The following is a 25917-nucleotide window of genomic DNA, read 5'->3' as shown; positions in this document are numbered from 1 at the left end:
TGTTCCCAGATGCCAACTTGTACATTCCAAAAACTTTTGTAAGCTTGTTAAAGCAAAAGTGAGAGTGATGATATAATATGGACTAAAAATGATTTCTGATAGAGGCAAGTAAGCCATGCTTGTGTAACCTTCAATTGTTCGTCTTCCTTTAAGCATCTGAGCTCTGTCATTTCTGCTGTAGTTTGTGTCCTGTTGCTTTATTTATGACTTGTCGCTTTCGTGTAAAGCTTACACGTGTGGTTGCAGTGCCTGCAGAAGCCACTGTACATAGCTTTGCCCAAAATTCTGCAGAGTTTCACTTGACATTCTCTCCATTGTCACATCAGAATGACTTATACTTACTTCCGATTTACTATTCACTTTTCAGAGGAAAATCCCTATGTCCCAAGTTATGCTAAACTACCCCAGAACTCAAAAGGTACCTATAAGCTTCTCCCTGATCTTGATGGTAGACTAGATTAAGTCTTGATGTGGTGCACTTTCGGAGACCTGCTTTTAGGCGAGAGTGAATCGCATACCATTTTGAGATTTGCTGTTTCTTAACACAAACTCGCGATGTGTTGCACTTTTAGGGACCTGCTTTTGGGCACTGACACAACCTATATTTCCAATGATCTTTGGTTTGGCTTTATAATAATGCGTTCCTAACAGTTTTTGTTTGAAGCCTCATTTGGTGCAGTGAAGAGATTGCTTCAAAACTGGAGCACTTCACTTGAATTCTCCAATCATTGTCTCTGATGCGTGATCTTTAGCATGCCATATTCAACACCCCTAACCCTTCATGTTCCCTTCCTGAATGATTTCCCTTGTGCTACCCGAGCATTTTAGACCCCTCCCCCATACAACTACCAAGTATATCAGTTGCGCTTCCCTGTCCGTAGAGTCCACTCAGATTTGTTACTGGCAATCTGTGGCAATAAAGAAGTAAAAAGCTGGGTCTGGAATCTTTATGAACCAGATCTTTTGACGTTCGTGCCATTTGACACATCCGCATTCTATGTACGATGTTCTAGATGTGGATGGCCGACTGTAGATGAGCTCAACGAGGTCTGTTCGGACCAAAAGATGCCGGTGTTTGGAGATGAAGCATAAATGATTGCCTTATAAGCATGAATTTGATTGATTGAACGATTTGTAACCAAACCACATCCAAGGGTTGAACTGTATCGATAAACTTATCACATTTGAACTTGTTTTCCTTTTCAGATGATTCATATAGCACGTTAGAAAGAGACCGCATGAAGAGTTATACGCATGAAGCCTATGGTTCGAAGGGAAGGTGAGAAATTGAAATGTTCTTGTTTTGGAATCATGATGCTGTGAACCTTCATCATGTATCCTAAGGAGTTATTCCCAGACTGAGATGAGAGTGGTGGCAAAATATCAGGCTTGCAGCAGCGTACTGCGAAATCTTACCTCATATGGAAGTGCCTAAAGACTGATGATGATGCCAAGCTATTGTCTGGAAGTATACAACCGTTGGAGCTTCATAGGCAGAGTCTGACCTAGTTGTACAACCCGTCTGTTCATTCCAACTCACATTATGACTCACATTATGATTGATGTGATTATTTCTCCTCATTCCAGTAGCACATGGTCTCCGGCACACGCACGATCAAAATTAGAAATTTACAAAAATCAGCCGAGAAAAATAGAAGATTACGAACCTGGCTATTCGTCGATAGCTGATAAAGAGATTCAAACGGTAAGTAGATCGCATGATTGTGGGTGGGTATGCATGATGTAAGTTTGGTCGGAACACGCGGTGATTCCGTGGACCAGATGTCGGTGTTGTAAACACAGTGTGAGCTTTGGCACGAAGTCCCGCCTTTGTCACCAGCTCAAGCTTAAGTCAGTAAACCATGCGTACAGTTCCCAGTCAGTGCCTGATGTTTTCATTGTTTTCACATTGGGGGCTTCGGTATGATATGGGAACACTATCAGTAGCCACTGGCACTCCCCTGCAATAACTCCATTTTCATTTTGCGAGTCAGCATGGATCCATCTTTTCGTTGGCCATAATATTTGATTGACTTTTAAATCTGAACGTGATCAGAATCGCTTCCTATCATTGTTAACTTCACAGTGCTGGTTATTCATACAGACTGTAACATTTCCTGCTATTTTCACAATTCATCACCATTGCAATTTCAGAAAAAGGCATATTTGAACAAATTAGAAAAATTTAAGGTAGAAATTTTTCTGTTTTGACACCAGACCTTGATGAAGATCCCATACCATGACCCAACCCTAACAATATAACTTGTGATAGAATTACCTATTTTGATCAGTAAAACATTTTAATTTTCAAATAGTTTTCTGATGACAGAAGTTAGTTCAACCTGTTGAATCCAGTTATATCTTTTGATGTTTCTTAACCCAGTTCATTTACTCTTCATCAAGAAACTTGTAGGTTTGGGTCCTGGTATTTGGATCTCCAGAAAGTTATGGTGCCGAAGAGTATCCAGGTTCAACCTAACCCGATCAAAACTTACCATGCATTGACGTACATGGAAGTGTACATTTTGCACTGATAGGTTTTGGTCAGGCTTTGTTGAACTTGTTTATAGTTGATGTGCTCATTGTTGCTGTAACTTTGTAACAAGTGCCTTTGCAGTGCAGTGCTGCCACCATTTGGTGGTATTATAAATCACAACCTCAACATCCACTTTACATTGTAGCCGTTACATTTCACTGTAAGTTCCAATAGTTTTTGCATCAGATCACACACTCGACTCCTGATAAAAACACTTATCTATCATCCAAATCTCTCCTCATGCAGTTGACATGATTTCTAGTGGTACCTCTCTCATTCAACTAATACCGCTCCCATGGTGAATTCGGTATAGCTTGGGCTATCTTATAAATTGTAATGCTCTATCTCTTCACACACACTTCTCATCTCTCAAATCTGAAATAAAGACGTCAATCACTCTGGCTGTCTTCCCTTTGGAAAATGAATAAAATTCTCTATCCGAATTCCTCTTGTAAGATTGCTGCTTATCAACCTTGCCTACCACTTCCCATGAGATTTCTCAAGAAGGTTGTGGCTTGATGTTTTGGGTCATTGATAACAAAAATGCTTTTTGCGTGCTTGAAAATGTAATATAATGCTGTAACAGTGTAATAAAGGTTTTGGTATAGGTTATGTCAATTTGAATAACAAACCACAATTTTGATAACACTTGACATATCCATGACTACTTTGATAGCTTTTGTGTGTTAGCTGTGAGTCTCTTTTAGTGATTATAATCTTCTGTGTAGATATATGTCAGAAGCTGCTAGAACTTACTCTGTAAATATTTAGGTAGCATTGAGGCTTTTGATAGCAATGGATTGAGTCTTAGGCTGGCTTTCAGCAGATTAACTGGCTTCATTTTCATATCATTCTCAGGTTTTTGGCTTCAGTAAGGCCAAAACGTAGTGAAAGATACTACAATAACTTTGCAAAACCCACAGGCTGGACTCTTTGATATGCCCAAGTCTTGGCTTTCTTAAAGTGATACTATGATGTGATTTACAACTTTGCGGAAATACGTCCGTTTTTAATTGTTGATCACAAATGTAAAGCTCAAATTTTCCATTTTTGATTAGATTTATTATAAAATCGCTGAATGTAAACCACCGCGACTGCGAAAATGTTCATGTTGTGACGTCATCAACGAAAATGGCATCGAAGCGAGCCGTCCGGGCGGGATTAAACCATCAATTTCTAGAAAATGGTGCATTTCGATTCGAAAACCTTACTGATTTATGAGAAAGTGACGTAGTCATTTGTCAAAAACAGCTAAAAAACATTATATGGTGAAATTTGACACGAGTTACCCTTTAAATCAAATTGTCAGATATAAAACTGCCTTAAAGTCGCATCTGAGTATTGGTCAAACTGCCTAAGTCTATGGAGCTGATTTCAGTACGAGTCAGAAATTGTAGATGGCAGCACTTATAACTTTGAAATACTTGTGTGAATCATAATCGTCTGGCCAATTTGTTTTCTATGACCGCATACCAGAGAAGCTTATTAGGTATTCTGCTGGGGGCATGACCAAACAAGGGCATGTTCAAGGACGTTCTTGCAAAACAATTTATTTAATCTTATGGTATAGGGTACAAGCGTCAGTGATCGTTCTAACCATGATTGCACAAAAACGCCTTGTTGTAAAAATAATGACCCTTGGGAGGTCTGTCGACTGATTTTGGGTAATGGAGTTGAAAGAGTCAATTTTATGCCTGTTAACTTGCCAAGACAGACAAGAACTTTCTTTAAAGACCAAAAAATGTCGGTGTCATGATGCAACACAACAGAACCCTAGGCAAATGATATCAATAGCCTGTATTAGCTTTCAGAGTCGTTTCTGCGGCAGTAGGCCTACTTCATGCGAGATGTCACCGCATGCATTGAGTAACCCCCTCCTTACTGTAGCGTGCAAGGGGAGGACCATGTGAATGACATTGTGATGCAAAATGCATTGACACAAACAATATAGTTTCAGTTGATATATTTCATCTTCCAGGCCGAAAAGGTTTATGATATTCAGCGATCTGAAAAGGTATTTATTGTAATGATAAAATGTGTGGATATTTTGCATAGATTTTGATGAAATATCTTAAGTTTTGTACGTAGGGTTTTAAAAACTAACACCTCAGTGATGATCATGCTCTAGTGTTTCCTTTTACCTACATGTATTTTATATTCACTAATATCTTGTATTTTAGATGAAGATATAGTTTGTTTTGTTGGATCATGAAAACTAACATTTGTCATCCTAGTATCAAGTATGTCTTTATTCATACTTGCTAGTATTCATCATCATCATCATCACCATCATCATCGGCCCAGCATCATATCACTTTTGTGGTTTTGCCAATGTATTTTAAAATGGTTCCTTTTCATATCATTTCATGTGTTTTTGACTAATATCGGTATGTGATGTATAAAACACTTGAAAATGTCAAAGTTTGTTCTCATGGAAAAATCTCTCTGGGGGAAACTCAGTATTCAAATCTTTTATAAGTTTATAAGTGTCTGTACACTTCCTGTGGTGCAGTTAATGGCACCCCTGGGAACATGTTAATGCGTCTCAATCGAAATCCATTCACTGGAGTACAAGTTAATTTATTTCATTCGATCATCCATTGAGGCCATGAAGTGGTATTTCATAGTCTCCGATGTTGTGGCCCTAATGGTGGTCATAAAATACCCTTAGATTTAATCAATTAATTACGCCTTGAACTGCGCTAGTCAAAGTGGCACATTCCTTATTTATTGCGGATTGAAAACTATGGCGCCATTTGGCTTGGTTTGAGACACCAACGAGAAAATCCTTCTGGGGAGAAGTGGAATGCTGTCAGTGACTTTAGATCTCAGGAACCAAATCACATCGAAAAGACAAAAAGAGAGTTTCAGCAATCTTATTCTATTTGTTGGAAAGAAGCAATTGGTAAAGTGCCTCCCCTCCTCTGTAGAAATTCTTAAGGAATATTACCTGATCCCTATGCAGGTAGAGGAAATATTAGGCCTTTAAGTCAACATTAGTCGGTGATGGACTCCACCCAGGTCAAAGATGGCATCACAAGGCCAAAACCCGTTGGTGCCCAACCGCAGTGGCACTTAACAAAGTGCAATTATTGAATGCAGAAGAAGAATTAGTCAAGTCCATGTCCCACCCATATGATTCCCGATCAGGGGGGTGCGTAACCTAACTGCAATATCCTGATTGGTTTTCTTCATACAGTGGCCATATTGATTATTCCGCATGTGTCCACGATTGCTGTGATTACATTAGCAGGCCATGTGCTGCATGGGTGTGTATCAGTAACTTGTACCAAGGTTAAAAAAATTAGAGTGAATTTTGCACGATCAGCATAATAGTCTTCGTTTTTCACTGCCCATGAAAATGCACCTTCTCATTTCCTGTTCAAAGCTCTGGCGCAGATCAGTTAGCGAGATTTGGCCTGCTGAACATGTGGATGATAGGGGTTCATTCAGAAACTCCCATATTGGAATGCCATAGGAACGACTAAATGCATCAATTCCTTTGATACCAACTGAGGAACACGAGAAATGGAAAGGCACTCATCATCGTCATCTTTGTATTGCTTGTGCGAAATTCACTCTAACAAATGTTTTGAAATGAATGTTTTTTGCAAAAGAAATGCTGTCAGATTGATATTTTATTCATGCTGAAACTATACTTGTGTCCGACATGTGGTGATGAAGTAGGAGCATTATGTGCATATTGATGTTGAAATAAGCGATACTTTCTGGAATTTGATTTGTTTATGAGAGAGTATGACACAAAGCATTAGGAGGCATCATCCTGTGTTGTCCAGTGCTTGGAACCAAAATTGCATAATTGACCCCAAAGCCAACCATTATTTGTCCCCGAGGACCGTCCTTTGTGCATTGTTCTCCTACCCCATCAGGTAACCAGTATGTCAGCATTGAGTTACCATGGTAACTTGACAACAGATTCCGAGAAGTCAACTCATGTCCATCAGCAGTGGGTGTGGCAGCGCTACCTGGCACGGCCAATTCATCATGACCACCATATTGGTTTATGAGTGTGTATATTACACACGAATGTAGTTGTCATTCACTTCTCTTTATTTTACAACCTGCTTGGAATTTAGGATTTCCCGGACGAGGTATAGAGTTTTTGCATTTTTCTCAGTTTTTGCGAGGTGTTGTGTTCCGCGATGTTTGACTGGCTGTTAGCCCTGTGCTTATGCTCTATCAACCCCTGCCCTAATGTCATGTTGTCATGGGCTTAGCTTGTTAGGGCAGAATGACTAAGTGGGGTGAGGCCTACTGTTGTTACACCTATGGCGTCTGCTTTGGCTAATGAAACTGTATGATAAGAGCCATGTCCTATACATGCCAAGAAATGAATTTCAACTGTATGTGCTTGTCGGTGTACATTTCATATCAGTATGATATGTTCATTTGGTGATGTTAGCTGTTGACTTGATGTGGCCTTGATCACTTTTGACTGAGATGTGGTGACGTCATATTCGCCTTTAAATCTGAAGAGATCTGTTCTGGTGGACCACCAAAAAGGGCTAAATTGTGAATGATCTCGCTTTCTTTTCATCTTACCCCAATAAGTCCATTCCCAGCCTTGATATATATCAGGCAGTATAGAGCTCATTAAAGGGACTTTGCAATCTAAAAGCATTGTGTGTCAAGATGGTTATTTTGTGCCTTGCATGCTGGTGGTGGGTTGCACTTAGCATTTGTGCTAATCAACATGCTACATTGTACTCACTGTTACAATAACTCCATCAAAATTCTCTAAGCCAACCCTGTAACAAATCTACAGTAGAGATTGCGATATTCATTAAGAAATCCCAATAATGTAGTGACTTTTTAATTCTCAGTCATCGTTAGTTTAAAGATTGAACTTTAGTTCTGTAAATTATATTCTGAGTCGAAGTCTTTCATTACCAAACAATTTTTTTCCATTGATTTGTCAAATTAGAACCGTGACTTTACCATCACCCCTTGGTCTCCTTCAGGTTCTAATGCATCTAATGTATCTAGCTCTTCAGGTAGATTGTCTCCATATAACCTTTTTTTTCTTCATCATAATACACATAGTCTAAGTTCTTTTCATCCTTTTTCGACTTCAAACAACTTTTGTCAAAATTTGTGATTTTCGCTGGCAGTATTGTTGATTAATGACCAATCAATTGTATGGTCTTAATTTTTCCATATTTTTTTTCCTTTTATGTGATATTTTTCTTCTAGGTTATTATAATTGAACCTCCAAAAGCATGTTAAAACTCTACTTTAAAGAAAATCCAATGTTGTATTTAGTGTGTTTAATAATTTTATCTGTATTCATTAAAAAGCATGTTTTGATTTCTGCGTACTGCAGTTGACCAAAGATGTTAAAAATGACATTGAATGAGGCATCTTGAATATCTCTCCCCTGATATCTGCATGACATGTATATCTTTTTAACCATGTTGTTACCGTCGTTTAGCTTCATCTATTAGAGCTTTCGTTCATAGTTTATTTAAATCAATGTAGTGGTATATAATATGAAGAGTATTTATTGCCCCCCCTGCATGTTTTTATGGCCTGAATGACCATGAAATGAAAGTGAATTCGATACTTTGAATTTCTGTCCCAAATATGCCTCCACATATGCTAGCCTAAAGCAATGCAAAAACAAAATCGTCACATATTTCAAATGAACCAATATCAATAATGCATTTACAGATATTGAATACCCTGAATACTTATTCGTTATTTATAAAATGGTCTCAATCTATATTTAATGAGCCAGACTGTTCATTAATGAATATTATTTTTCATAAAACGTAGAGCTGATGGAGACATCCTATGGTTGAAATGGACTTCTCTTTGAATGGTTACTGAAATTGACAAATGTCACCAATAGTGACCCAGTGTTCCTTTCTAATGACTGAGCCATTAGTTGCTGATCTGGCTTATTGAGTAGAACTCTAACCAGATGCGAAATGCCTGCCACATGATTATACACAGACATTTGTCCTCCCAGCTATATCGTTCATCTGAGGACACAACATGTGCGCTGCAACCTGGCCCTCCAGTTTGTGACCTCATCAATCAAGAACAACCTCCCATTGTCGACAGAGATATTTACTAAAGATGTGAGCAATGTAAAAACCAATAATTTCATTGCCTGTAATCATGGTAATGATTATAATCGATTTTGTAAGGTCGGCCTAGGAGTGTTTTGTGGTGATTCAGATGTGAGTAAAGCTGGCTTCACGGGATTAATAACAAAATGATAACTTTATTGGTAGTTTTAGAGGCTGGTGATCTAAGCTAATTGATATCCGTTGGTGACATGTCCTTCTGCAGGATTGAGACATATGGGGACGAATTATACCCGTAACCTTCAAACACAGTCAGGGAAATGGAAGCAGTTGATGATGTCATTTAACCGGAAAACCCAGGCCAAATACACAAAAGCTACATGTATCAGAGGGTCAACTGTACATTTGTTATGTCATTCTAATCTCTGTTGCTGGACAAGTGAGCGGTCGGATAACCATGGTAACAGGATATATCCGTATTTTGGGTGAAGGACAAAAAGCTTCTCTAGCTTTAGTGCAAGCATCTTAACAGCCTATCTGAAATATATCAACAAACTTCATTCCGATATATTAATATGACCTACAAACCTGAAATTTGTTTCCGATTTTCTTACTATCTACCTTCTCTTTCAGAGCACATTTTATAATCCGCCCATTGAAAAGCCTGGACAGAACAGTCAATAGTAAGTACATGATTATTCAATTTTTAAAAAAACCAAAAATATCTTGGTTGTAGTATCGTTTTCTATATGTTTTACACTTTGCCACATTTTTCCCCCAAGCTACGATTTTGCCCCAAACCTTGACGATAGGCCTCGACTTTGGCCTACATTTGAGCTTCACCCTCAAAATGTTTGGTGAGAAAACCAATATCTCTAGTTCAGTATCATTTCCTTATCTGATTAAAAAACCTTGAAAGTAAAAATCCCTTTCTATGTCTCGGATATTGCCAATCAGAAACTGGACAATGCAACCATGGTGATGTCGTTCTGGTTGTGAAATTGTTATTGCCAATAGCCATGCCATATGCCAGTTTGAAAATTAATGATCATGAATATTTGATATGGGGTCGCCGTCTTCATTGTGTACCATAGATGGAGATTAGACTGGGAAATATCCATTGGAAATGTCCAAGGGTGTCATAAGGTCTTTGGCAGGACAGTTTGTTGAGAAATCAGCTATCGTCATTTACGAATAATGATGGAATGTCACCTCTAAACTTAGACCCAAATGATGTGTGCTAGATTTCAAGGAGAAGATAACTTCTGGCATCAATAATTTCTCGGTGGACCCAGGGGTAGGTGCAGAGAGATGGGTATTATCCCCTGTATTTGAAGAATCTTTGAAATGGAATTTTGTTAAATTGTGCTTTAAACCACCCTACTTTCTCAAGTGTGCTTCTCCTTTATTTGTTATCCTTGTTGGAGGAGCCTCGGCATAGTAAGACTGTCTGATGCAACATTTTGCCTCAGAACACATTGACCGCTGATCGATTTGATAAACTGTACTTTCCATGGTGACTTCATTGTGTGTTCAGATCAAGCCAGTGTTTCTATAGTCCCTATATGGTGCACAGATGGTGCAGCAACAACAGTTGGTAGCCAATTGATTAATATTGAACAGAAAGGAACTGGAGAATGTAAAAAACAGTAGGCGTTCTTTTCCATATGAAGACTTAGATTTTGGTGGACTTCTGATACGATCCAGTCAACAAGTTTCAGGAAAAAACGTTGTGTTAAAATTGGTTTGGGGTTCCGCCAATATTTCCTAGATGGCTCATCTACAGACTGACTTGTGTCAAAATGTCGCACTTATTTTAACAAACTGGGACGCAGGAGATGTATTGGGTGCAGAGTACTTTCACATGTATTTGAATTGGGTCTAGTATGACCGTATTCCAGTACTATCCTCTTGGCTGTGATTCTCAATGCAGTTCTGACCACCTTGTACATGTCGTACCAAGCTTTATCTCGTCTTTCCCTGTTTCAGTCTTGTTGTTGACTCTATAAACACCGTCCATGGCTACATAGTTGGCCACTTAGTTTCTCACCAATTTCTCTGTGATAATCTTCATAACTACCCCTGGAAGTTCTATTGAGCGTTCGATTGTGGCTTAGCTCACCTAACACCCATTCCAAACATATGGCAATATGAAAAATCAATCATTCATATAGAGAGCAAACCACTGGGCCGGGTTTGTAGGTCTCTATTGATCTGTTTCTAACAGTTTTAACAGTTGTGTTGGTTGTCCCAAGTAAGCTGCTTCTGGATAGACTAGGTAAGAGAATACGTTGGACCACATACATGTATGTCTTCTGGAGACTTATTTCTGGCAGCTGGGTCTCTGATCGCTTCAAGTTGACAACATTTGTTCAGTTTCGTGACTGCGTTTACAGCTGAGTACGTTTGAAGTTGTGCTATTTGGAAGGTGCTGGGTACAGGCTGCTTCTCGGTGGACGTTAGTAGTGATACGATGGTTCTCTGGACTTACTTACTTACTTGCTTTACGGTTGACCATAGGCACCATCATTTTGGCAAGAACTTGAAATCCAAAAGCAACTAGAACCCCTTCAAAATAAAGAGGATGCCAATTTCACAGGTAGGAGTCTGTTCTTTGGAAAACAAAGAACTGACTCCCAACCTTGAAAGTGGCATTCACATGCCATGATGGAAATCTATAAGCCCAGAAATGCCGTGATGTGAGTCCATCTCTCTCATGCCAGGAAATGCACTTGTAAGCAGCTTTTTGGATCAAATTGATTTTACTTGTTGGACTGTTAGGTGAATCTTATGGTCCTTTGAAGGTGAATTATCAGCCGGATAACATTGTTAATCACAACTCACTGGATTACTCGCGTGGCTATCACATTGTTGACAGATGTGGATGATATCAGGAATACCTAAGAGATTCAAGACAACATCAGTGGGTGTCGGGTATTGGAGTTTCTATACTGTCATTTCACTTATTGCTATAGGACCAACTGGAGATATGGCCGGGCTGGATTCTCTTGAGAGGGCTTCAACAGCGGTTTCGAGATGCTTTGAATTAATATTTGTTGGGTCTTGTTTGAAAAGTGGATGATTAATCACACATTGATGTGCAGGCATGATAATTGTTTACCAAAGTGTAGATTGATCACCTCTGAGTTGGTCATTTAGATAACGAACCTCTTGAGGACTGACCTTGCTCGATCAGTGATGTCAAAAAAGTGGCATTGATGACGCGGTGGCATTGATAAACTCTTATTGATTCACATTGTGTGACCTGGTTGTCCGGAATTTGGCCATTATCGGTAGTTGCCAAAACCGAGAAACATGTGTGGAGGCTTGCTCTTACATATTCGATCTTTCTGAATTTGGATTTCTGACGGTACAGTTTCACTGGTTTGTTCAAGATCCTTTCCTCAATCATCCACCTGGAATCGGCAGTTTATACCAACTCCAGAGGTTATGGTTGTCTCCCCCACATTAGACCATATTGACGGGATCAAGCAGGTATGGATCTTCCTTTTTGCTCCTATTTATGTCTTCATCTTAATTTGTCTTTACAGCATCCTAGATCCTGACCGACGTCTGCCAACCAAGAACTCTGAGAGGTCATCGCGGTCAACGTCCCCCACGCAGGCACACGAGTGGTACAAACAAGTATTAAAGGGCGGCGAGATACCACAGGAAGGATTCCGCAGGCCATACCCAGAACGAAAAGGTGGGTCTTGTTTTCAAACTGTTGTGATATTTTCAATTACATGTGCACAACTGTGTGATGCTAGTGTTCTGAATTTTGTCTAAACCTTAAATTTCATGAAGCTCAGAGATTTTTTCAAAACTGAAAAGTTATTTTTCGATCTGATAAGAAGCCTGTGACACTCCAGGTTGGTTACTTGTGGGGCATGTAAGTAAGTTTATCAAAGTCAGAACACTTGAATCACTGTCTATATTTGCTGTTGTTTTATCTCTATTTATGCATTATTTTATTTTTATTATTTATGCATCATCTTTAGTACATTTAGAAGTGGCTGTTGTTGACCTCTGGCCTTGAGGTTGAATGTTCACCAAAGTGTCCTAAACGACCAAATACAAGTTTACTCTTGAGATCTTGAGTTTTTTCTCAAATTTTCAATATTTTGGATTCAAGTTCATTCCTTGTTGAACATTACAGCTTTGACAGGCTTTTTGCTTACTTTCTTCTTTAAGCAAACCACTTGAATACAAATGTTCAATGCAAATGCCAATTCACCAGTTAGTGTTGTATATCACCAGGTATCCATACCTTATGTTGCATTACCTATTCACTGACCGTATTGTTTTTCACTGTTTCAATGTTTTTGTTTTCTGTCGATCGACCGCCCCAGATTATTACGCCGTGCCATAACCTCATTCCCAGTGGATAAGGCCAACCTTCCCAATGTTGTTATTGGCTATAGTTCCTGGGTATGAGGTATAGCAGGGAATAATTTGTGGCAATCTTAATAGCTGATTGTGCCCTTTCCTTACTTCTAAAACCAGAGTGATATTCACCAAAATGTCATGCCACATCATATATTTTCAATGGAATGAAATGATAAAATGGCCAACCCTTACATTTTTTCCTGTCCATCCTTTGGGCAAGCTGAAGTTAATTGAATAAAATTCTGTATGAAATTATTAATCAAATTGATTAGGTTTCAAGTGGCACCCCAATCATTCCTAATGTATCTGCCATGATGAATTAGCACATTGCATGTAGATTAATTGTTCATTTCACTAGTAATTTCGATCCGAATTATACATCATGTTCATGGGTTATATTTTATTTAAAAGTTCTTATTTCGATAGAATTATAGTTCAATTTTTCTCCGGGTGTATCAGTCATTTGCTTTTTTACCATTATACCATGATTTCTCATTCTCAATGCTTACCATACGGTAATTCATCTGGAAAAAAGTGCGAAACCTTTTTTTGATACGTTCTGATCCACTACATGTACATCCTCATTTCCTAGTAATGAACCCGGTGGAAAAACTGCATGAAAGATGTTTTTTAAACTTTTCTTTTTAATAAGGGGTTGTGGTTGGAGGCACTCCCTGTTCACAGTTCATAGTTCATAGTATACAGTCGCCATTTTCATATCATCTTCATTCCTATCATTATAGTACAGTTTTCAATAACCAAACTAAGATGCACTTTGTCCACTGAAGCTGCCTTATATTCTCTGCCTTTAATAGGATTCCCTTAAGTTTGCAAAAAGTATGTGTAATATTTTGGACCAAGTGCGAAAATATTGATATCAGTGCTGTTGTATTTTATTGTTGTACGACGACCTTTTGACCTTGACCACAGGAGCTTGGCTTGCATCCGAACATCACGCTCAACACAATCACTGTCTTTAGTAACGCTCCCTAGGTGTAAGCACTGTATCAGCACACGTTTGTCATTACCTGTAATATGTCAAGTGGTTTCACGTAAGTTTGGTTGAGCCGATTGGCTACAAAATTACTGAATTATTTTTCGTTGTTAAATATGATGCGAAAAATTGCAAAATTAAAGTGCTCATGAAAGTACATCGAAAGCCAAACTTAACTTGATATCCATCTCAGGGTGTATCAAAAAGAATGCAGAGGCATTATGTTCTATTCACCAAATTGTACGGGTGTAGTTGGTTCATTTCTATCCATGACTATTAGCCATTGAAATCTTTCACTCTTCAATGTTTTGGTGATTGGAAACCTTGTATTTTTTTGATGCACCCTGTATAGTTATGTATCGGTGATGTAATGGAATGATGTATGCGTAGGTGAAAGAATTGGTGTTAATGGTGTTTAATAACAACCTCCCCAACCTGAACCCCAGTGGTAGTGGGACTTAGTCGAGAATGTTTTGGAATGCGGACAGCCCCTCATGGTGACAAGGCTGATAATCATCATGGCAGATACATGTTTAGTCAACTCTGATTACGAACTTATTTGGATTTTTAAGAAATTTGAAATTGTCTGCCGGAGTTTGAAATTCCTTCTTGTGTATTTAGGTCGAGTTTTTCTGTTTTGAGTGTGCTTCAAGTTTTTTATGCTGTAAAGAATTAGATAAGAGTAGCTTGAATTTGCATCAAAGAGCTTATTAGTAAGGACAAGATAAGGTAACCAGATAACCAAGTAATAGTTCTAACCTTTTTAGTCTGAAGGCACCATAACCCTATTGACCAAACCAGCCACTAACAGAACTAAATGCTTGCTTTAACAATTCTATTTTGCAGATTTGCATGACCGTACGAGACGTGGTCACGATACCACACATCAGAAAGATTCTAACCAAAAAGCCAGAAATTTGCATGGTTTTCTTACACGTGACATAACTGACAGACACGTGATTCATTGTCATAATCATATCTGCATTGAGCCGCGCAAAAAGTACAGTCCATACCATAATAGTTTCGGTTCAAATTCAAATCTAACGAAATCAATTTCGGTGCCGAGTTTTGCAAGTCAAAATGACAAACTTTTGTGTCCAATAGATGAATCGATTCGGGAATATAACAGTTTGCCAAAACAGAAAAGCAGTCCAAGACATTCTGGAAAAAATGGATATATTGTTGGAAAAAGGTGTCTTCCCGTTCCCACTAGGCGAAATGACACAGATAACTTTTCATTTCTGAAGGCTGAATTTGGGAGTGATCCATCTGTTTTTGATACAGTGCTTACCTCTTTGTACGCCGACAGTTCAAATTCTGGTGTCCAGGATATAATGGAGTATAGGTCCAGTCAGAAAGACACCTGGGGGAAAGACAATTCAAGAAAATGGGCTAGCGATGATGCGTTAGATAGAGGCAGTGGTGTTAAAAAGCAAGTCAACTCTCGTGGTCAGGGTCAAAAGGATTTAAGAGAGTTTGAGGCTGCGAAACCACGTAGCCAGCACGGTGTGACCGTGAGAATGTCTCAGTTGGATAAATCTAAAGACAAGGATGCAAAAGGTCGTGGTTTTGATTACGGTCAGAGAGAGACCCCAAAGGAGTCTATCAGAGGTAAGATATTGCAGTTTTCATCCGGTGATGAGCCAAACCTCAACCGAAACAGGTCTCAATCTGAGCGGAGTTTGGCAGATTCGAATATTAGTGTTGAAGACGAATTTAAACGTCCGGAGGTACAAGTCTTACTACGGAAATACAACCCGCAGTCACATGACTTTTCAGATTTCGATTCTAATGAGGCACTATGGCCACCAGAAACCGAGCCAAAAGCTTGGCGGGAAGCGTATCGTCAAAAGGTTGAATCACATTATAAACGTTTAGCATCTGTGGATCCGTCAGTTGAATCGTCTGGTTATCATAGTGAAGCTCCGCCATCTTCTGATAACAGTAGCCAACATTTGAGTCCTCGACGCTATCAGCTGGGTATTAGTCTAGATGACTGGCAAGCTGTCGATCATGAGCGTTCGATTTCAGTGGAGAAAGATGCCGAGGAGGAACCTTGTGCCCAACAGGTGGCAGTCCAGTCTCATGTTAAGCCATATTTTGGCGATGAGGTGGACCAGGGATTGCCTGGGGCAGAACAAACTGTTCAGTCAAAGGTAAAGCCGCACAATGACAACAGACAGCCGGAGTGGGAAAAATCCAATGTTCAACAGAACTCTGTCCGATCCAAAGTTATGCCTTATAATGATAAAAGTGTGAATGATAGAGAGTGGAATCGGCCTTCGATTACAATGCCGTCCAAAAGTGCCATCCGAAGTTCTAGTCCGTCTTTGAGAGATACTGATCATCTGTCCAAAAGAGATTCTGTGATGAAAGAAATTCGACCGTCCCGTAATCTTCCATCCGATAAAGTACCTTACCAGTTCCCCAGTCCACACAGAAGGCCCGATTCCACTCACCAGGATTCCCCAATTCAGAAAATGGAATATTCCTCTCAAAAACATAGTGCCTTATCAAACATTAAAAGAGATAGGTCACCTAACCGGTCCAAACGTGGACCTGACATTGATAATGATAGCAGTACTGCTGATTATCTCAATCCGAATTCAAGTTACGATTCTCTTGGAATGGACCTGTACCGTTCTCGTATTGCTATGGCGCAGAAAGGAGGTGCCACCGTGAGCGAGTGTAGCGAACGCTCGTCGAGAATTGACCCGCAAACCTACCAGTCCTATACTGCTGGCATCCTGCACTCATCTGAAAAATCTGAGAAGTTCATGAGCATGCAGAAATATTACAGTACCTTGGAGCGTATATCTGAAATTGAGAAAAACGTTCAGAGAGATCGAGCGTTTACGCCAAGTTTGCGTCGAATTAAGTCCAAAAAGACGGAAAAAGCAAAGGAAATGTCGCGCATGAAATTAGATGAGTTGGAAGAGCTTCAGGATCTCTACGGTGATCTTCACGAGGCGCAGAAAAAGGACGGGTTCATGTTTGATCTTGGAAATCTGGAAAATGTGCAGTGGCAGCCGGAGAGGGAATGGGGCTTGATGAGAAAACCTAAGTCTTTGGGAGATTTAGTCAAAGTATATGAGCAAGAATCCGAACCTCTCAATACACGCCTGCTCAAAAAGGACTACTCAGAAAATCCAAATTTCAAGCGTGACTTGTCGTTCATGCGACTTTGTGAGAAGTATAAAAACTTGGACGAAGAGGCTAAGAAGGAGCATTCACTCCAGGAGTTCATCAAGCTTCAGTCGAGTGGTTCGAGGCGGAATTCAAACTCCTCAATCCAAAGTACTCCAGTGTACACTGGAACACACACTGGATCGTATATCGATATCATGGAGAAGCCCAAACCACGCCCTCTATACGGAGCTAATATACCTGATGCACCAGTTGATGACTTTGAAGTGTATGTATCAAGTAAGATGCAGGCCGCTAAGCAAAAGGACCAGCAGCAACCTCTGCATGTGCGGTCAGTCTCTGCACCGCATGATGACGAAGCTGAGAGCGAACCTAAAAATACTTCCCTGCATCATTCCGACTCCTACAAGAGTTCAAAGTTCAAATCTCCGGAAAGAAAGAAGCGTGAATTTAATGTAAATCAACAAGAAGGCAGCGACACTAAAGACGTGAAGGAAAAGAAATCTGAAAGTAGAGAGGATTTGCCGTTTAAAAGTTACCAGAGCCGTCTTTCGCCTTCTTATAGTTACGAAATGCCGCGGGCGAAAGCTAAAGCATATGAAAGTGTTCCAAGTAAAGACTTGCCATTCTCAGATAACCATGACAAAAGTGACTCTTCTGTTTCACCAAGAGATTTTTTTGAACAAAATCATAGTGGTGGGTCACCTCAGATATCACCCAGAGCTGTTGACAATAGCTTCAAATCAGTGTCCCAGCAAAGAGAAACTATCACACCCAATACTAGTGGAAATAACAATGAATCTAAGCGGAATCATTCAAGTTCGCATCGAACCCCTCAACAACCTTATATGTACAGAAGGCCAGTTGAGGAAGTGAGCATTCCAAAGTCTGTGTCACAAACATTTTCCTCACCACCCGATGGTGTGACACCTTCAAAACATGATGGACATGCACCATCTGGTGGGAAAGGCGCTGGCATTCTCAAACCAGCACCGGAGATTAGCAATAGAACAAACCAGTGGAAACAAGAGCCAAAGATAGAGAATCTTGATCTACGCTATCCTTCAGATGGGAGAGATGCTCTAAAGTCGAATGAAGCGCATCCTAAGTTTGTCATTGCGGGTTATACTTCAAGGCAGCCAAACTATTCAACACCGAAACCAGAGAGAGATTTATCTCCGAACAGAAGTTCATCAGGGAAGTCGTTGGATCAAAGTACGTCATCTCCTAAGTCATTTGTTATTTCTTCTTCGCCTGACCACAGCTTATCGCCTCCTAAGCCTGCTTTTGATTCCCGCAATGCCTTGCCAAGCATTTTACAGCCAAACATTGATGACCAGATTGATGCTAATGAGAAGGCAAAGCTGGATGTCGCCTTACGGAAACAGTTCTGGGAGGATTTAGAGAATCAGAAACAGATTGAGAAGGATGAAAGTCCAAATTATCATGAGATTAGAGACAGGAAGATGCAGGAGAGTAAGACGTGGCCAAGGTTAGCACAAGATGATTCTCAGCCGCAGATTTCGAATTTGAGTAAACACAGAAATGGGAACAATAGTGATGATAGCAAGTTGCATGCAATTGGTGGTGATTCAAGAGCCCAAACATCTCAAAATGCCCAGTGGAGAAAGCCATTTGAAGGAAGGGAGTCCGAACTACCTGGTCAGCAGAATGTCAACGCTTCTGTTGGAAGATCACCAGCTTCAATGGTTGCCAATCGGCCAAATCCTGAAGGGAGTTCAAGCCCTAAATCTCAAACTGTATCTCCATATGTCGTGCCGAAGAAAGACTCATCTGGTCCAAGCTACCAGAGGTATGACCCCAATCCTGTAAAGCCACCCCGAGGCAACGTAATGGCAGGGAGAGCTCCTAGCCCAAGGTTTGGAGCGCCTGGAGTGGTTAATGCGTCATTAAACCGTAGAAGCCCAACTTCACGGCCACATCATGTGATACAGAATGCCATTGAAAAGTCACACGATGCTTACTACCAGACTCTTCAACGCGGTAAGCCAGTCAAGGATCAGTATCCGCTTCCCTCCCAACCTGTTGTACCGCCCATTGTAATTACTAACTCTGAACCCCTCATGTCATCCACACCTAATAACCTCTCCCCTCGTGCGAGCACGGATGATATCAACCAGACACAGAACAGCATTGCATCCTTCAGTGTCAAAGACTTTAGGAAATTAGCAGAGAACAATGAATTTGCCCAAGGGAAGTTTGCATCTTACAGAAATCCTAGTTGTGATGGCACCCCATACAACAACGTGGATGTGGGTAGGCGAGATGGTAAACAAGAGCAGATGATGAGAGGTCCACAACGGGGTGTGCAAAATGAACAGGGTGATGGACAAGATCCACATCCACGTTTTCAGCATCGAGCTGCTTCAACGTCGGACGTTTCTGCTCATGACGGATTGAAAAATCCTGATTATGGTCGGTTGAAGAATTGGTCGGGTGTTATGTCGGGTTTGAATGAGAATGATGCAGACGACGAGTATGGAAAATTGAAAAAGTGGAATGCAGCAGATTTGCAACAGTCGATGACGAGCAGCAGTGACACTCTTGTCATAAACGGTAGCAGTCAGGAATTGAGCATTGAGAAACCACCATCTGTCAGACAGATGAAAAACGCGTTTGAAACAAACCGTGACCCAGGAATGAAAAAAGCTCAGTCTGATCCAGATATCCTTAGTAACATAGAGTATAAACCGGACAGATTGAGATCCAAATCCGAACGCCAGTTGAACAATTACAAAAACGATGACATTTCGCAGCCCCGAGTGGCAATGAAGGCGAGGTTTGAGGAAGTGACTCCAAAGTATGCGATGACCCGGACAATATCAGGAGATTTGCATCAGATCAGACAAAAATATGGTGATGATGATGAATTTGATAACTCCCGCATGCAGTTGCCACGAACAGTTTCAGGTGATCTTGCGGATATGCGTCACACATATGGTGATGATGGAACATTTCACAGGGGGCATGTTCAGAATTATAAGTCTGCGCCTGACTTGGGGAAGCTCAGTCCGAGTCATTCTAACTCTTATAAAAATGGTCATAGGGAGCAGAATTATGAGACAGTGTGGCCAAATTGTGTTCCTGACAGCGCAGATATGAATCTGAAACAGCCTTACGAATCTGCTACCACACAAGTCATCACAAAACAGTATCACACTGCCGGAGTCCCGAAAGCCAGACGACCGATATACAATCGTGAGAACAATGCAGTGGCGCCGCCTAGGGATCAGAGGCATCATTATGTGAACGCGTCTAACAAATCCGGGCCTCCAGAAGGTGCTATAGCATTTCAATTCTAATTCAATTGGTGTGGTTTCATTTGCTTCTACGTCAATGTGCTCTACTTTGTGAATGACCATCGGAGACCGCCAACATTTGAAACTTTGTTAAGAACTCAAAATGCTGTAGGGGCCTGATACATTTTCAAGTAACCATTTCAGTTTCATGTTCACATGTTTTTTTCCTTAGTTCTTAATATATATTCTGTATGAAGACGGGAAGGGGATTTCGGCAGACAAAGTGCTGCTTCTCTTTTAATATCTTGTAAAACACAGGATTGACCTTTCACGTGCAAGACTGTATTGCGAAAGTTAAATTGTCCAGAATCTCGTCTCCAATGGTCATTTGCCTGCTTTTGCTTTATCGGCTTTTCGTTGTGTTGTCACCATATTCACAGACCCAGCTTCACGGCTTTGATTTCTTGAAACTACAACTCCATGCTGTAGTTCCTTCCAATCCAAGGACCTTGCATAAATACTGCATACCGAACATGTACAGAGAACCTTACTTGTTTGAACCTTTAATTGAACTTCCTAGTAAAAGTTAAAGACAAAATTTCTCCAGGATATTAACATAGAATAATTTTGGCTCAGATACCCTTACCAGATAAGAGCACTGCTCCCATGATGTCGCGTAGCAGTGCTGCATTTGTTCTTATTTTTGGTTTACGTAGTTCCAATGGAATGGATTTCATCTTTTCCAAGTTTAGGCATGTTTGATATAATGATGTAATACTTCAACTCCAGTAGTTTGACATATTAGAGAATGACATTTTTCAGTCGTCAATTGAAAGTTTATCTTTGCAATCCAATTTCGCAAAGGTTCTCCCTGCGTAAAAAATATCGATTTTGGGATATCCCTTCTCATAGGGAGGGTCAAGCCAAGCTCTTGTGGTCTCTGGTTTAGTTTAAGCACTGCTGAATCTCTTCTTCCTACATCATTATAAAAGTCCTGCAAAACCTAAAACAGTTTCACATCTTGGGACTGTTTAAAATCCATTTTTATTTATAGTTTTGAATGACGGGTGGATCCGGGAGACAGAAAAAGAGGGGGCTCTGCATTTGTCATCAAAATGTCTGATGTGTCTCAAAGTTTCCTTGTCAAATTCAAAGATTTTCATGAATAAGGGGGAGGGGGTGTTCGTCTGGTGCCCCCCACCCTTGGATCTGCCTCAGTGACACAGCATAAAGTGTCCACTCATCCCAGCCCTCATGTCCATTCAAAAGCTGCCATTTATGTCCTTACAATGAGGAGACACGTTGAATAAGATCGTTATCTGAGGTCTCGCAAATAAACCAACAATATCCATAATACCACTGGCCGATCTTGAATACCTCCGGCTGTTGATTGAGACGAAATATTGGAATCAATGCTTTCTGTTTCTCTTGGGGCAGATGAATTTTTCGAACGAGAGCTTTTTTATTGACGAATATTTAGAGTTGGTTTTATGTGATAGTTCCATAATTGCGTTTACTACCGTTGACTAGTTGAATTATTAGAAGCGATACTAGGAACTAGTTGAAATATTGGAACTAGGTCTTTTTAGAAATATTGAAACTTAAATGTATTACATCAATTTTACCGGTCTACATTTGCACAAAGTCAGTCATATCACCACCTTGTTCACCCTCACTTCATTTTGTTTCCATTCATCTTGCTACTGTTGCAGTTCTATATCTTTTTTCAAGTTTTCGTTTTCTCTTTAACTTTGACTTACTTTGCTCCTGATGGGAACTTGGATACTTTGGGATACTTTTTCTACCAAATTCATTGAAGGAATAACACTGCACTGCCGGGTCTCTGTCCTGATAGCAAGACTGGGACGATGGAGCTAAAATGTAGCCCACCTGAGGTAATTTCAGCGTAATTTAGCTGAAGGTTTTGGGCAGCATTGGAGCTCCACCCAACAATCCTGAGTAGTACAGGGACCCAACAGTGCTGTGTTAATTTCAAGTCTACCACACCTTAGATATAGAATTTTATTTGTCTTTAAACTTTTGTGCTTAGGTTTAGGGGTGAAAGAAGGTGGTAGAGGGCCAACAGAATAATTCATCGTTAGCATTTGTGACTCGCTCTACCAAAACTAGGCGCTTGTCGCATCTGAACTTGACAGGTTGATACGGACTTGTTGTTCATTTCCCTATTGTAGACCTTTTGTTGAATGTGACCAAATCAGTTTGTAATAGATTTCACAAAAGGTCTACAATAGGGAAATGAACAACAAGTCCGTATCAACCTGTCAAGTTCAGATGCGACAAGCGCCTAGTTTTGGTAGAGCGGGTCACATTTGTGGTAGATCAGCAGTTGCTTACCATCAGGAATCAACTGAGGTAGAATACGTGACCTAATGTTTTAAGAATGATGTCGATATTTGAGCAGTTACAGACTGTATCACTGATCAAATGCAGACAGAACAATCAATTCCCCAGCAAGGATGTTTTCTGTATTCTCTGATTCATGTGTTCAATGTCTTGAACTGTAATTTACGTATTATTGAGTGTATTTCTGTCGTTTTGCTCACATTCACCTATCAGCTGAGTGGTGGGCCCACGGGCCTCTTTTTATTGTATATTCGTTAGGATAATCTTATCTTTTTCCAGCACCTCCTCTTCGTGTTCAGATCACAACCAAAAACTTCAAGAGGCATCATTCGCGTAAATGTCTTTGATTTCCGCATTCATGCGTTCATTGACACGTTCCGTCTTGATCCATTTAGTACCATGACGACCACTGTTTTATTGTAATGTTTGTATGTATCCATATTAAAGGCGACTTCTCACAAAAAACTGCGGAAAAATAAGTGGTCCTGTCATTTTGAAATCCCGAGAAATTGGCCCTAATTTGTGATTTGGCTGCCCCTCATGTAGTTTTTGTGAGAATTTCCCTTTAAAATGCACTCCTATTAACCGAAGCTAGTGGTTCTAAAAAGAAGGGCAAAAACGAACCTTTAGACCCGAGTTCCAGTTTTCATTGCTGAAAGGATGCTTGATCAAACTCTACTAATGACAAAGGTTTTGACAAAGAGTGGTGTACTGATTTGATTTAGTAAACAAAATTTAATGCAGCTTTGATGCCGCTTTGGCCAGGGGTGCGCAGTACCAAATAGTATCAAACTGTAATGTGTGCTTTATTGGAATACAATGTGTGAAATTTGCTCTATTCCTCATAGAGTGGTCTTGTTTATCTATGTTCTGCCAGTAGATGAGGTAAGCTTGGTAATAGCCTGGTCAGAACCAGAGCTTTGCCAAAGCAGCTCATTCTGTCAGTGTGCATGGTTAGCAGTGCTCGCTGCCAGATACTGTAAACTTAGATTTTTGTCTGTGTTTTTGTTTCGCATTTTTCGTGACTAGGAAACTTGCAAAAAGAAAACACTGCAAGAAAGAAACTCTCATGGCAACTTTGGCGTAGCTTTGATTTTGCATTCTGACCATTATGTGACTTCACAAAAACACGAACTATGGTTAATACAAGCAAAACTACGCTGCTCTGACTGCATGTATCACGAGGGTATAGCATTGTTTTGACACATGACATCAATTTTGTCCCAGTTTTGACGCATACCCTGTTGAAACTCAGTGCCGCCTATTGGGATGCTGAAAGCCATTAGCCACGCATATTTCCTGGTTTACAGTATAGTCTGGTTTGTCAGCATAACTGAGTATACATAGAAGTTGTTCACTTTTCACGCGTCATGTTTTACTTCACCTTCTTCCATCATAGTGGATGAGCACGTTCATTCCTTTGAATCGAATCACACGTGAGCCAAGAAACAGAACACGTGAATATCTTGCAGCCCACACTTTAAGAAATTACTTGTTGCATTGTACTTTGTTCTGTTCACTAGTGAATTTTGAAATCTGATTTTGAAAAGTCGAAGTGAACTTCTATGTGAACTTGGCCTTGGCACTGATTTAAACACTAGTTCACACGTTATGTCCAAATGCTTTTTGTTCACCATCTCATTAAAGGTTCAGTACACCCATTAAACAACAGACCATTACAAGTTCAAAAACATAACCTAACTGTACAAGAGAGAAAAAACAGGCCCGTTGTTTTTGGAACAAACAAGTTTAACATCAGATCACAGCTGATCGAGCAGCACATACAGTAGGCAGGTGACCCTGTACATTGAATGTACAGATGGGTCAAAGAACAAACAGAGGTGTACTGGACCTTTATTACTGCATTCATGTTAAACCATTATTTTCCCTTGATTCCAGGTTGACCTTGAACTCTCTAATTAACATTGGAACTTTTTCATCAGGGCTTTAAAGTGGAAATGTGAAAATTTTGATAACAAACTTCTTTTTTTGGGGGGGGGGGTTATAGATTTGGGTTATTTTGTATACTGCGATTGAAAATGTGATAAGTTCAATATTATATGGGGTGAGCCAAAATAAATCGACTGCCATATTTCCATCAATCTTATATTGTTCTAGAAATATTCTCCATCGATAGGTACTATTAGAGTTTTTGAATTAAGATGTGCTTTACCGTTTTTTCCCCCGCCCTGTATAGCCATTACATCTGCTTCCACTTGCGTCCATTTCTATGTGCTTTTTGAAGTAGCATAAATGTTCTGTCAGTCAGCATAATGACAATATAAAGTTAATCCAAAGAAATGAACAGCATTGTATGTGTAATGACTTTCTTTTAGGGATATGACCTTTACAACATGGTCTATCCGCCAGCTTGAGGTTACGGAAAAGCTGGAAAAACTTCAAATCTTGGATATGTTAAGTTTTACATTACAATGTACCTCAAACTATAAGCATGGCACATTTTCACTTTATGCCCCTAGTCAGAAACTTCAATTGTTAAATCTCGACTTTTGTGAAATTTTGATTCGTCTTAATTAAAATTTGTGCATGTCTATACACAGACGACGAAGAAGACTTCCCACCTCAACAAAACGATCAAAAATCGCCTAGCTCGAGGGCTTACGAGAAATACCTGCATCAGGATCACGTCGACTCTCGTTCGCTCGAGCGCCCTAAATCAAAGAACAAGCCTGCACCTCCGCCAAAAAAACATAAGCCTGTGCCTCCTCCCAAAACCAAATCAGCCGCTGAGCGCCTGGGAATAAAGAGCCCACCCCCGTTTAATCTTAAAGGTATACCGTAGGAGGATGTCTACGTATTAGGAATGCTGCTTGGGCACTCACACCTTGACGTATATACCAACTAATCATCGTCTTTGTAATTACCTTGAATGTTGGGGCAGTACTAAATTGATTTGATGTATCCGTTATGAGACTACTAAAAATTCATTGACAAAAGCGCATTGATGGGTTATCTAAAGCCTCACATTATCAATTTCCGCCACTGACCATTAAAAATGTTTTTCATATTCCATGCAAGTGATTGTCGCTATCCAACTGTGTTGACCCGGCCAGCAGGTCACAGGATATGAAGGTTTTACTGGACTGGGAATGAGGTGGACTATACCAAATTATCAAACTGTAAATTAAGAAAATTGAAGTAGTCTCATCTCAG

General features: G+C 40.1%; 1 protein-coding gene across 35 annotated transcripts in view; it reads left to right on the top strand.

Annotated features, from left to right (window-relative positions):
- LOC135486484 (serine/arginine repetitive matrix protein 2-like) overlaps nucleotides 1–25917 on the top strand; it is a 99250-nt gene that overhangs the window by 65414 nt on the left and 7919 nt on the right. For 19 of the 35 annotated variants that reach the window (XM_064769460.1, XM_064769491.1, XM_064769325.1 and 16 more), the window contains 9 exons: nucleotides 368–418; nucleotides 1207–1279; nucleotides 1588–1705; nucleotides 2155–2190; nucleotides 4515–4550; nucleotides 6634–6648; nucleotides 9223–9272; nucleotides 12141–12295; nucleotides 14819–18334. In XM_064769460.1, the coding sequence (XP_064625530.1) occupies nucleotides 368–418; nucleotides 1207–1279; nucleotides 1588–1705; nucleotides 2155–2190; nucleotides 4515–4550; nucleotides 6634–6648; nucleotides 9223–9272; nucleotides 12141–12295; nucleotides 14819–18334 (4050 nt within the window). Of the gene's footprint in view, nucleotides 1–367; nucleotides 419–1206; nucleotides 1280–1587; nucleotides 1706–2154; nucleotides 2191–2681; nucleotides 2697–4514; nucleotides 4551–6633; nucleotides 6649–9222; nucleotides 9273–12140; nucleotides 12296–14818; nucleotides 18335–23022; nucleotides 23077–25304; nucleotides 25536–25917 lie in introns of all 35 variants that reach the window. The other 16 variants (XM_064769481.1, XM_064769470.1, XM_064769409.1 and 13 more) reach the window with 13 other exon arrangements.

The sequence above is a fragment of the Lineus longissimus genome, chromosome 1, assembly GCF_910592395.1.
Source record: "Lineus longissimus chromosome 1, tnLinLong1.2, whole genome shotgun sequence".
NCBI lineage: Eukaryota > Metazoa > Nemertea > Pilidiophora > Heteronemertea > Lineidae > Lineus > Lineus longissimus.
This window is presented reverse-complemented; position numbering and strand designations above follow the sequence as displayed.